This window comes from Centruroides sculpturatus, unplaced genomic scaffold (genome assembly GCF_000671375.1).
Source record: "Centruroides sculpturatus isolate CEXI.00-Female unplaced genomic scaffold, Cexi_2.0 scaffold506, whole genome shotgun sequence".
Classification (NCBI taxonomy): Eukaryota; Metazoa; Arthropoda; class Arachnida; order Scorpiones; family Buthidae; genus Centruroides; species Centruroides sculpturatus.
Window position 1 is genome coordinate 346,267 of NW_019384672.1, and position 13,517 is coordinate 359,783.

At 31.6% G+C, this 13,517-nt stretch overlaps 1 protein-coding gene across 2 annotated transcripts; it reads right to left on the minus strand.

The window, feature by feature from the left end:
• Positions 1–7,838: 7,838 nt before the first annotated feature.
• LOC111626759 (patched domain-containing protein 3-like) lies at positions 7,839–13,499 on the minus strand. 2 transcript variants are annotated; one of them, XM_023370248.1, is made up of 2 exons: positions 13,241–13,499; positions 7,839–9,516 (listed from the first exon to the last, which is right to left on the minus strand). In XM_023370248.1, the coding sequence occupies exons 1-2, from the start codon at positions 13,437–13,439 to the stop codon at positions 7,874–7,876; spliced, it is 1,842 nt and encodes a 613-aa protein (XP_023226016.1). In that variant the 5' UTR covers positions 13,440–13,499; the 3' UTR covers positions 7,839–7,873. The 2 variants fall into 2 exon arrangements, with proteins under 2 accessions (XP_023226016.1, XP_023226017.1); XM_023370249.1 differs by lacking the exon at positions 13,241–13,499 and adding an exon at positions 9,668–10,175.
• Between the last annotated feature and the right edge of the window lie 18 nt (positions 13,500–13,517).

Genomic DNA, 13,517 nt, shown 5'->3' on the forward strand with positions numbered 1-13,517 from the left:
ACCCCACCAAATCAAACAAGAGTGCGTGTAACGCATTAAAACATCACAGAGTAAATTCACTTGTGTTTCTTTTTCAACATCCTTAGATTCACTATAAACTAGAGAGTTTTAATTTGACTTTTCAAATATAATGTACATAAAAAAACAAATGTTTTAATTTTAATATACAGTAATTAATTTTTTCTTACTTCAGTTTATTTTTATATTGTTTTCTTTATACATTATAACACTAAGNCAATTATTTTGATTTCTGTTATCAATTTATCTAACTAATTGAGGATGTAATTGTTTCTAGATGGTGAACAAGTATATAAGAAAGAGCAACAGAGGTTGTTGGACTGAAGAAACTGCAGATGGCGATGGATGAAGGTTTTGTGTATTACGTGGAGAACCATATGTGGAACCGCCCACAGATGACTGGGTACAGTGTCCAGTGTGTTGTGGTTGGGCACATGAACTATGTACAGACACAAAAGATGAATGTTTTTCGTGTGTCGATTGTAAAATATAGGGATATCCTAGGTATTCCATCTTGCCTTCAGCGTGAGGGCAAAATGGAATTTTTGACGTTTTTACTTCATGATTCCTAATAGGTTTTATGCTTAATATTAATTATTTTTAATTACACAGTTTTTTAACCATCTAAGATCTCTGTCGAGACTGATTAAAATAAAAACTTTATATTATGTTGTTTTATGTTTTTTTACATCATAAAGTTAAGCCTTCCATCCTGCCCTCCCTTCCCCTACTGAGTGAACTGTGATTGCATATTGCAGTTTCTGAAGTATCAACTTAAATGGTATTCATAAAATCTTTTCTAATTATTTGTTGGGAGCATTATAATACTAAAAGCTGCTGTATTGACGCTATACATTTCAATAAATACAATAGAGATGTCCAATTGAAATGTAGTCCCAGTCNAAATTAAGAATATTGAATTTTATTTGTTTTTCTTAAATTTGAAAAGTATGATCAAATGATGTGATATCGATTTACACTTTCTGGCTACTGATATAGGGGAAGGGTGGGCAAGATGGAAACTACTTACCCACCCCGAACTGCGCGACGAAGCACCCAAATCTCCATGCTCACAGAGACACCCGGATATCTTGTATTTATGAACGGCGACTCAGATCGGTTGGTGCCACGATGTGACGTGTGCAAGTATTTCTTATTTCGCAGCAGATTATTATGCAATCATTGGACTTTTGCAGTGTTATTATTTATACCTACAAGGTAAGTATTACTATTTTGTTTTTATACAAAGTACCTATTAGGGATAGATTGCATGAATTGATATTTAAAGAGGGAAAAAATTCAAGGATTTTTAAAGCGTTGATATTATTATTGGCAATGGGAATTTGGGCAAGATGGAAAATTGCATTTTAGGGCAAGATGGAATAGTTTCCATGTAGCAAGCGCAATTATTTTGATTTCTGTTATCAATTTATCTAACTAATTGAGGATGTAATTGTTTCTAGATGGTGAACAAGTATATAAGAAAGAGCAACAGAGGTTCTTGGACTGAAGAAACTGCAGATGGCGATGGATGAAGGTTTTGTGTATTACGTGGAGAACCATATGTGGAACCGCCCACAGATGACTGGGTACAGTGTCCAGTGTGTTGTGGTTGGGCACATGAACTATGTACAGACACAAAAGATGGATGTTTTTCGTGTGTCAATTGTAAAATGTAGGGATATCCTAGGTATTCCATCTTGCCTTCAGCGTGAGGGCAAAATGGAATTTTTGACGTTTTTACTTCATGATTCCTAATAGGTTTTATGCTTAATATTAATTATTTTTAATTACACAGTTTTTTAACCATCTAAGATCTCTGTCGAGACTGATTAAAATAAAAACTTTATATTATGTTGTTTTATGTTTTTTTACATCATAAAGTTAAGCCTTCCATCCTGCCCTCCCTTCCCCTACTGAGTGAACTGTGATTGCATATTGCAGTTTCTGAAGTATCAACTTAAATGGTATTCATAAAATCTTTTCTAATTATTTGTTGGGAGCATTATAATACTAAAAGCTGCTGTATTGACGCTATACATTTCAATAAATACAATAGAGATGTCCAATTGAAATGTAGTCCCAGTCTTGGAGTAGTAAAGACTCAAAAAATTTGATTAGTATTCTGACTAAAACTCTCTTCTATCTGATACCCAGGAGTTAAAACATCTGTAGAAATAAAACTTTCATACTTAATATAGTACATGATACACATAATAAGCTTATTATCTATGGCTCGTTGTTTTTCATTGATTTTTTTTTAAAGTTCAAAGAAACTTTTATGCCCGTGAATAGTTTATGATAATTTTAATAAATTTGTTCAGTAAAATATATAATAAAGGCTATAAATAGGCATTTTTATAATATTAAATATTAAACATAAGCGTAAGAAAGTTACTCCTGTACAATACGTCTTTAAATAATACTTCGAAATATTCGTGCAAACAAGACTTTTTTATTGTAGAAAAATAGATAATAAATGTTTGTTTGCACATCTCAATCAGTATATTAATAACCTGAAAGTGTAATGTGACATCAAATCATTTTTTTATCCTTCTCAAATTTAAGAATAAGTAAAATTCAACGTGTTTAATTGTATAAAGCTTATTAAAGCTTTGCAGTTACAAAGATACTTTCTGCTAGAATGAAAACTCTAAGATGTCGTTTTTCAAAACAATTGTATACAAAGAGTCTTTAGGAACATTTAACATTTAATAACATTTAATAACATTAAATGACATTTAATAACATTTGATATAAAAAATAATTTTATTTACTCCATCGATACTAATAAAAATACAACTTTTCTATTTATAAGTCTATTATTGTCTGAACCATGTAATAGGTATATCAAGAGAGGTAGGCAAGTAGAACTAGCACCACTGACTAAAGAAAATAATAATAATAATTGACCTTAAAACCAAATGGAAGCGGACACCGACACTTAAATAATCTGTTATATAAAATACCTACATAGAAAGACAAAATTTAATTTTACTGTTTCCTCTTTATCAGCATTTAAAGTCTAAAATAAATTAACTTATAAATAATTTACTTTCAAATATAAGATTTTCATAAAACTTACCAAACATCAGGAAAATAATCGTAACGTTACCAGCGGAATACTCCATTTTACAGTAAATTAGTAGTCCAAATGCTGCAATAGTGGCTAAGAAAGGTGACACACAGCCAGCAATACCCAACCATGGCTTACTGCGCAGAGCATCTGTCGATAAACAAGAAACTGCCGAAAATATCAGCAAAATTGGAGCAGCAATTACCATTAGAAACAAAATACTTTCTCCATTTCGGTTAATTTCTTCATTAACTGACTGACTAACGAACTTATAAATTTCGATATTATTCATATGAATTTTTGACAGTGTTTCTAGAAAAGTTTTTTCCCACATTAGTGCCATTTCTTTCGTTTCTTCTGTGGCATGGTCCAGTGGATAATACAGTCTAATTGCCTTGGAATCTCGAATCATATTTTCCTCGTCTACTGTGACACCACCGAATTCGAAACCGGAAATTACTAATTTGCCATCAATTTTATCAGCTGGATATCTGCAGATACACAGAACAAGTTCATTGTAACAATATATAAATATGAATTGAAGTGATTATAATACAACAGAACATGATTTTTATTTCAGGAAAAAACATGTTGTATTGTAACATAACTTTATTGAATTTTGAAGTATTTCTTATTCTATTTTTTGAGACGTGTAAAAGCTTATTTTCATAATTAATTCACATTGTCTTATGTAACATTATAAAATAATTTAAGAAGATTTTGGACATGGGAGGAGGATTTGAAAGTAAAGATGGAAACAAGCAGTGACGTATAGGGTTTGTGCTACTCGGAGTATTACTTGAGTTTATCTACTCCACGAAAAACAGCATACTACACATCAAAGAGGAATGAAAAAAGACACATAGCCATAGAGATAAATCTAGCAAAGAGTTAGTTAACTTTTTCGGCGACATTCAAAATTTTGATGACGCTATCAGTTATGATATTTTATTTGAAAATTTTATATTTTTAATAATTATAAAGTGGAAAAACGCTTAATTTTGAGAGTAAGGATGGGTTTTATAATAATAAAAAAAAGTTGTAAATGATAATAGCGAGTAAAATCGTAATTAAGTCCGATCCTATTCGAGACATGGCATATAAACCCACTTTATCTCCCTACCCCCACGACCTTGAACCACCAAAATTTAAAATCACCAATCCCATTAATACACAAACCTCCCTGCAAAACTTCAGAAAATTTCGGCAAAAAGCACAGAAGTTATTAAACTTCAAATAGAGCGAATAAAATTGTTCCGCCATAAACACACTAAACCCCCAAATTTTTTACGCTAGCCGAAATTTGTCCCGGATTAGCGATGGTCGGCCTGTAATATATTTATAAATTGTTGTACTACAAATAAAATAACATACTTACTTGATCTTGTACATTCCTTTTTTTATGTCATTCGTCTTTTCTTTCAATGACAAAACAAAATACTCGTTGCAAGTGGTTCCGTCTGCCTTACAACACAAATCTTCATAACGAACGAATGCATTATTCCATAGAAAACTGACATTTCTAATGATTTTGTCAAGTTTGATGACCTCTTCAATTATTGATTCTTCTAGAATGGAAGTTTCATATTTTGACGTTATCTGTATTGCTGCCATTCCTTCCAATTTAGATAATCTTCTATAATCGCATTGTGACGTGTTTATGGGAAATATTGATTCGATTGCAGCTCTGTCTGCTTTGCTTCTTGCATCGGAAGGAACGTAAAGATATTCTATGTCCTTCGAAGGTGATATATTTAATATTCCTGTCGCTAACACAAGTGATAACACGAGGAAAACTGAGACATATATTTGAGGATAACATCCTACGTTGTAACCAATGCGAGATAATGAGACAGAAACTATTCTTCTTATAAAGTCGTGCTTCATTTTTCCATAGAAAAGAATCAAACCGGAAGGAAATAGTCTGAAAAAATATTTAATATCAATTACATTGCATTGGTATCTGTCACAAACGGTATCAAATTAAGTAGAATGTTTATTATAAAGGGTAATGTTGTACGCGAAAAAAAAAGATGAGTTAATTATCAAAAATGACCAGTTACTAAAAAAAAAAAAATACTTTATACACTAAGAAGCGTGAAAATTCAAACTTAGAAATGTCATGTAATCCTTTACAAATGAATCGCATTAAATTACAATATGCTGTTTAATTTAACTACAAGTAAATATTATTTATTATTTTATTTTCTTAGTCAAACCCCGTTATAACTTTATCATTTTATATGAAATTCACATTGGTACGAAGTAGATTTGCAATCCTGTAAAAGAGGATAATTATTTAAACGTTAACCAGTTCGGTTAATGCTGTGTTGTTAACAAGTAATACAAATATGAGGTATAATTTAACACAAAGAACATTGGTTGCAGCTTTCTTCGTTCGCACCGAGCATTTCGATCTAGATTGTGACTAAGGTCGGAGAGTGTTCCGTGGTGCGAACGATCTCGACCGTTGCAATCTCGACTGAAACGAGGTTCTATCGCGATCGACTGGAAAGAGTTCTCGAAACTAGATCCAGTCATAAGAGAGATCCCACAATCCCACGCGCGCGAGAAAATACAAGATTACTGCAGAACACGTGTCGGGCTATCGACAGAGAAATAAAAAAGACAGCTGGACAGACGACGACATCTGTCTATTATTAGATGTACGGCAAGAAAAGTATTTATTTCTAACCAAAACTTCCATTTTGTTTGTTGGTGTTTGTGACTTACCGCGTAGTTACGTCAGTTTTATNTAAAGTTGTCGCCGGTTTTTTTGTAAATAATTTGCATTTTAACGGCATTTAACCTTATTTAATCTGTATAAACCGCATCTATGTTTAGCCTTAGATATTCAAAAAATGCTTTGTTGATTTGTAGAGATCTGTCAAACTGTCTACCATTCCGAACCTGGACATCTATCAACTTACTTATTGACCTCCCACCTCGCTTTTGGCCTCTAAGCAACTGTTATCACCAACTGACAACACCGAGGTCGGGTTTTAACAACCCCTGCCGATTAAGCAGTTAATAGGGCACTCCCATAGCCCCGGCTTATCTCACAATAGTGTTAAATATACAGTTAATACAGGGTGAATGAAACTGTGATTGTAAAAATAAGCATTATTTATAAAAGTGTGACTGAACTGGTGTTTTTATATCATACGAAACAACACAGTAACGAGCAGAATAGGAGTGTTTTTCGAAAAATAGATTCGAAAAAACATAATATCATTTTCAATTAAATGACTATCTCTTTTTAAAGGTGTGGGTTAATAGGTGAACAGTATATTGATGAGACCTCTACCAGTGTGTACTCTGTTATTTTTTTTACCGATTACAAGTTAGAATCATTATTCACGCTTCTAAAGTACAAGAGACAAAAGTCGTTCGCTATTCTTAATATAGAATTTTCGAGGTTATAGTTAACATATACACGAGTAAAACATTTATGTAATTATTGTATAAACTAAAAAGTAAAGCCTTGAATTAATATGTTGCGATAGTTAAAGCCATGCTTATGTGTGCTGTTCACGCGCAATTGCTGTGAAAAAAAACCAAATGTTTCTGTTTCTAACTTAAAGAACGTTTTACCCAAGCTTATGTTTACTCTATCCTCGAAAAATCTTATAAAAATAGGGATTAACAAAGTAAAAACAAACATTTTCTTCAAGTCTGAAATTAGAACAATTAATCTTCTAATTTAGAAATTTTGAGGCCAATTTCAAGAAATGGCTTAAAAACTGCATGAAATTCAAACATGTGCATATACTGTAATATAACCTGTACAAAGTATAAACCTGTAATTGTCGTGGTTAAATAAAACCACACTCAAGTACTGTCGGCGTCTAAATGTACGGTGTTCCTTTTATTTCCTCACGATATGTCTAAATACATTTTGAACTCAAGTTATGGTGCAATTCTATACAATCTGTTGAAGCCAACATCATTTGTCGTTTTTCATTGGTGTTAATACTTTCCTCGGATAAAGAGTTATGCTCACTAGCCTCAGCAACATACTCCTTTGTCAAACTTTCATTCTGAAAATCCTTTGGCAGTATATCATTATAAAAACCCAACAGCAACTGGCAAATTTCACTGATAGGTATACCAAACGCAGCAAATTAGAGCCAAATATTAAAAAAAAAACATTTTCTCTGAAAAGATCTAAAAAATTTCAGTGACATAGAGGTGTAATCTGTATGGACACAAACATACTAGCAGTAGCACACATGTTAGCTTATGAAATTCTCTTGTCACACTAACAGATCTCATATCACGATGTGAGAAAATTGTCACCACGGATCCTCCTGTAGTAAGCATGCAAATTACTTACAGAAAGAGAACTTATCAACCAACCCCACCAAATCAAACAAGAGTGCGTGTAACGCATTAAAACATCACAGAGTAAATTCACTTGTGTTTCTTTTTCAACATCCTTAGATTCACTATAAACTAGAGAGTTTTAATTTGACTTTTCAAATATAATGTACATAAAAAAACAAATGTTTTAATTTTAATATACAGTAATTAATTTTTTCTTACTTCAGTTTATTTTTATATTGTTTTCTTTATACATTATAACACTAAGAGAGCCTATAAAAAAGAAAAGTGTTACCGAAGCTCTAAGTAAATTACTTTTATAAACTACACACATATTTTATTCAAATAACATGAGAATACATCAAAGTTTTAAGAATTACATAAAAGAAATATTACATGATCATGTTTCAAATTTATTTTATATAAACTGTTTCAATTAAATAAATTTAAATTCAATTATAAACATTCATGTTTCTGAATTGTGTTTTCAGAATTTAAAGAATCGAGTTCGTTCGAAACAATTTCATTACATTCAAACTTATGTTTTTTTCGTTTAAAAATAGAAAACGAAAGGGAATCCAAAAGGCTGAGAACTACGGGCAATAAAAAAAGACTGTGAAATGAAGCGAAAAATGCCATTAAAGATATGATTTTAAAAAATATCACAAATGATTCCGATGGTCCAAAATACGCTACCGAAACACCCAAAACGGTAGTTAAGCATCCCTGTAAGACAGGATATCCAGCAGCGTATAAGCAATTTCGGATTTTCTCATTTGGTGTTTTCTTTTTATAATTGATAAACGCGTAAGTCGTATGTACTGTATAATCTACGCAAAATCCCGTACACATCACTAATATTATTATTGAAGGTGGATTCACAGTAACATTCCATAAAGACATGTATCCAATCAAGCCAACCTGAATAGAAACAATAGTCATGACGACAGAAACAAGAAACAATATGTTCGGTGTAAATAAAAGAAAAACGATAATTACTGTACCCCCTGCAGCACTAATCGATTTAACGCAGTTTGAAAAAATATTCACATAAACGTCATAATACAAAAATCTAAAATTATATACAATTACAGGAATTTTGCTGTCATCGGCAATTCTTCTTACATTTTCAAGAAATGATCTTTTATCAATTCCACCTCTTAGATCACAACTGGATATTATAAATCTCGAAGCAGTAATTTCATCGCCTTCTTTATTAAAAATAACATCGTTTTTAAACCTGCCTGCGACGTTTATTTTCAAGAAAACATTTTTAAATGCACTCAAAAAGTCATCAGAATCACTCAGATTGTAACCAGAAAGAGAAAACTCTGCAACTGAAGATTTAGTAAATGCCAGAAATTCTCTCAGCCAACTTTCTGTGGTCGACGAATCGGATATAAATGGAGCAGACTCGAAACTTTGCAGGAGATCCTCTATATCATTTTGGACATTGACATTCGAATAGTCTAATGACTCGTTAATAATTATTTGAACTTGATGACTATAATTAGAAAAATACTTATTTTCAAACTTTACATATTCAAACGCATATGAAGAGTATGGAAAGAATATAACTACATCGTTTTCTTCTTGAGTGAATTGCATACAATATATTGCACCTATAAGATAAACCATAAACAGAACAATTACGATAGTTTTAACGATTGGTTTTCCTAGCATTTTGCCGAGAATATTGCGGAAAAATGCCAAAAAGATATTTTCTTCTTTCTTGTTTGTCAATTTGAATTGTTTTTTGTTTACAATTCCCTGATAATTTCGTTTAATTGGACAGCAGATGACAGAATGCAGTTTATACTTCTCTCTGTATCCATCCAAAGCCATGAGGCCACCAAAAAACAATAACTGATAAATGTAGTCAAACAGGATTGCAAGAGCCGCATACGCGCTGAATATATGAATCACTTTGTAAGGTGTCACAAATCCCGTACAAAAGGCAAGAAAGTTGGTCAGAGACGTAATAGTGATAGAGACAGCAGCTTCGGCATATGCTTCTTTCATTCTATCTGGAACAGAAGCGTCAACGTCAGTTCTCCTCCACGCAGCTATCAATATAAAGGCATCGTCTATTCCAATTCCTGAAATATTCATCCAAAATTAATTATGTTTTAATAATGTTACTCTTATATATTAAAAAATTACTGCATTATATTGATATTTAGGAGAGGTAACGTTCTACTGGACACTGTTTAGATAATAGTATATTTAATTGTTTTGAGAAGCAAATACCTCGTCATTGAGTTGCCGTGTGGCGTATACCACATAAATTTTTTTAGAATAATGCATCACACATAAAACATCACACAGATTGCTATTTTAGCTACGAAATAATCGTATGTATCTCTCGTTTATTCGCTGTAGTTCAGTAAAGCTTAGGACATCAAACAGAAATTAGTGAGCCAACAATGATAACTTGTGATAACAATAACTCTTATGATAACAATAAATCGTTGATAGCCTCAAACAGAGGATAAAATATTTTAGAAAAAAATTACAGTATAGTGTATTAACATGAACAATTTATATTTATCCATAACCCTATAATATAAACAATATTAAATCTTTACTTACGAACAACGAAATATCACAAAATTAAAGTAGAGAAATCGCTATAAAAATATTTATTTCCAAAGCTATGCTTCAAGTAAAGACCTACAGAAGTACTCGTATTGTTTAAACATTTTCATCAAATTCTTACAGCTTAGTATGTAAAATATAAAATGTATACTACGGATAAAAGAAAATTTCGAAGAAATCCATTTAATATGAATTTTCTAAGAATATCTATTGTTTGTTTTCAAGTATAATTATCACAATTGAAAAAATATCTAATGGTTAATTATAATAGGCGGGCTATTTTTTATTAATTATGTATAAATGTGTTGAAACTGACTGATTTCGATAACGATAGCCGATTGATAATATTATCCGTAATTATAACAACCGGATTTTACTGTATTTCGACAAAGTTCGCAATGCTGACGAAAGTTTAGTAAACGAGGATAAACTTAATAAAGTTATGTTGATTAAATCAATATTGTCCTTCCTTTTTCCAAATTAATCCTTGAAACTTCGTTACTAATTAATAAAGTTATGGTTTATTAAGGTTATTATGGCTTAAGGGCAGTGTTTATGATAATTATCTTATTAATCAGAACTTATCAATTAACTTATTGTCAAACTTATCAATTGCAAAATATGCGGTAAATTATTATTTTAGTTACTGTAAACTTCAAATACACGATAAATCGAGTTTAGCTATTCTAACTGCATGCCGGCATTTTACAAGGGATGTATGATTATATATCAGTGGCGTGCCGTGACATTTGATGATATGGAAGCTGTGTTTCTATAAGAAGCCGACTTCCAGGGGCAATCAGTCAGCAATGGTCTAGGGTCCATTCGTATTCGTTTGTTCGATAAGCCAGTAAAAACCGTAGACTTCTCTAAATGTATTTTTAATTAATAGATTATCTAACGCACTTAATAAATAAGCAAGTTCAATACAATTAACTCTCTTATATTAGATTTAATAAATTCTATACACCCTCTAAATACCAATTCTCGCTTCGATAACATCTACTAATTAAAATATATCTATTAGCCGTAACTATCTTGTTATAATTTTCAATATATATTTTATATTGTGTACTAATGTTAAATTCTATTCTATTTTGATTTCCAAATTGCTTCAATTTTACGAAAGAATCGATGCGAGATTTAGGATTTTCGTGTCTTTTGCCAGCTTTACTCAAATTATTTAAATCGTCAAAGCCAATCTCATTCTACACACTAATTTTATTTGAAAATAGTAGGCAAGGCCAACAAAACAAATTTTGCATTTTTATGCATCCACAAAGCCATTTTATATCTTCATAAATTTTATCATGAAAATGTCGAACAAATTTTTTCTTTTTCATTATATGGTCTCGAGCCAAAACTTTTTGAAATAAATTTTCGATATCACAATTACATTCTAAATTGCTAGCTATAATATAAGGGCTAAAATTAAAAATAAAATTATAAAAACTTACTTGTTAAAATAAAATGTGTGATGATATACAATTATACATACCTGGTACAAAATATTCAATTGTATGAATATACTTTTAAAGAAAATTATAAATATAGTTTTGTGAAGAAACGTACATAAAAATAACATAAAATAGTCTTTACTTTTTAAATATTAAAACAATCCACCTAGTTAAAATTGCTCCCTACCAGTGGCTCGTGGATGGAATCAGAGACGGTCTTGGTAGGTGTGCGGTGCGGTGCATGCTTGCCAAATCCCGAGGGTGCCGATACCGGTTAATGTCTCTTTTGTCTCATCACTAGTATATCTCAAAGGACGCGACAGGGTTGTTGTAAATTTTAAACGTTTCTCATCATAGCTGTAAAAATCTAAATTTGTTAAACTTAAAAGTCATTTGTTTTCTAACTACTGTAATTCGTTTTAAGACCAGGTGTCCACGGAAATTTCCAAAATTTACAACTTTTACTCACTTTCATTGAACTGGAAAAATTTCTGTCTTTATTACATCTAATATTACGAAGAAATCAGTCCCACTGTACTCGGCTAGATATTGGTCCGGTTAGGCTTTTGTTTAAGTAAAATTCCGGCTCTTTCATCAGGGTTTTGTTTACGTCCCCAATTCCCTAATCGCTTAATTATTTAACTACTTCTTAAGTAGAAATAAGTCGAAACCAGTTACTTTGTACTCGAATATTTGTAGTCTCGGGAAAAAAGTGGAAAGACAAATTTTTACGACAACGGATACATAAATCGTAAATTTAAGGAAAATAAATTCTAGAGCCTTTTCTGTACCTCGTGCATCTCTCTCATTCATTAAATTTAGTTGTAAATGATGCTGTCGAAGTAACGGTTAATTTTTTAACATTATACAAGAATTGTACACGTTTTTTTCTACATCCCCTTAAAGATGGGATGTACGAAATCGTAATATCACTGGTTTAACATCGAAATCCGTGAGTAATATAAAATCGGAGAGCGGAATAAATATATCAAATATTTTAATGGATTTTTTAAACTCCTGTCAACTATACAGAACTATCGTAAAAACATACCAGTAAATTCTTATCGGTTGGGTTAAGTTATAAATCTACTCGTTATTCACGTAATCGAAATATCTAGTGGGCAGGCGGCTAACAGCCCAGAACCGGTCCTTGATAGAATTGGAATCTTTATATGTGTGCAGCTTTCACCCAAGGTCGTAGGCTTCCACCGGCTAAACCGGGTGAGGTTGGTGCTCTGTAAAGCGCATGCGCAAATCTGGCTTTTCGTAATCTGAAAATACAGGAGATTCCACTCCGCCACTAATATTCTAATATACAATAGCAATTTTTTTTTCACGTGTAATATAGAAATTTGTAATAAGATACATAATGCGGTTATAATAAAATATTGTGCGATTATTTTCATATAATTAAAATTAATATTTATTTTTTAGAGAATACGAGGGAAGTGGCGCTTCCAACGCTTCTAATGACGACACGCCACTGATATATATACAAAGATTTTAAATAAAATCACCGAATCGCTGTATTTATATTAAAAAAAATATAAGCTAATTATAATTTCAATATTAGAAAATTACGAATTTTTAATAAATGATGTAACTGCAACATCTCAATGACGAACGAACATCAGCGATAATGTCACTATTGAAAAGTTTAATGATTCTTTTCGATTATTGCTATGTTATTCTTGGCAATATTAAGTGTAATAACTGAGGTTTACCTATACACCTTTATTTCGCGATATAAAATTTTCATAAGACTTACCTAACATTAGGAAAATAATCATAACGTTACCAGTAGAATACTCGACTTCGCTGTAAATCAGTAGTCCAAATGCTGAAACAGATGCTAAGAAAGGTGATACGCAGCCGGCGATACCCAACCAAGGCTTACTGCGCAGAGCATCAGTCGATAAGCAAGAAACTGCCGAAAATATCAGCATGATTGGAGCAGCAATTACCATTAGAAACAAAATACTTTCTCCATTTCGGTTGATTTCTTCATTGACAGACTGACTAACGAACTCATGAATTTCGATATT

Bases quoted from the DNA above. Each gene is read 5' to 3' on its own strand.
- LOC111626759 (XM_023370248.1), bottom strand. From the start codon at position 13,439: ATGGTAATTGCTGCTCCAATCATGCTGATATTTTCGGCAGTTTCTTGC. The intron at 9,517-13,240 runs GTAAGTCTTATG...TGAATATTTCAG, and splicing joins GATTATTTTCCTAATGTTAG to GAATTGGAATAGACGATGCC.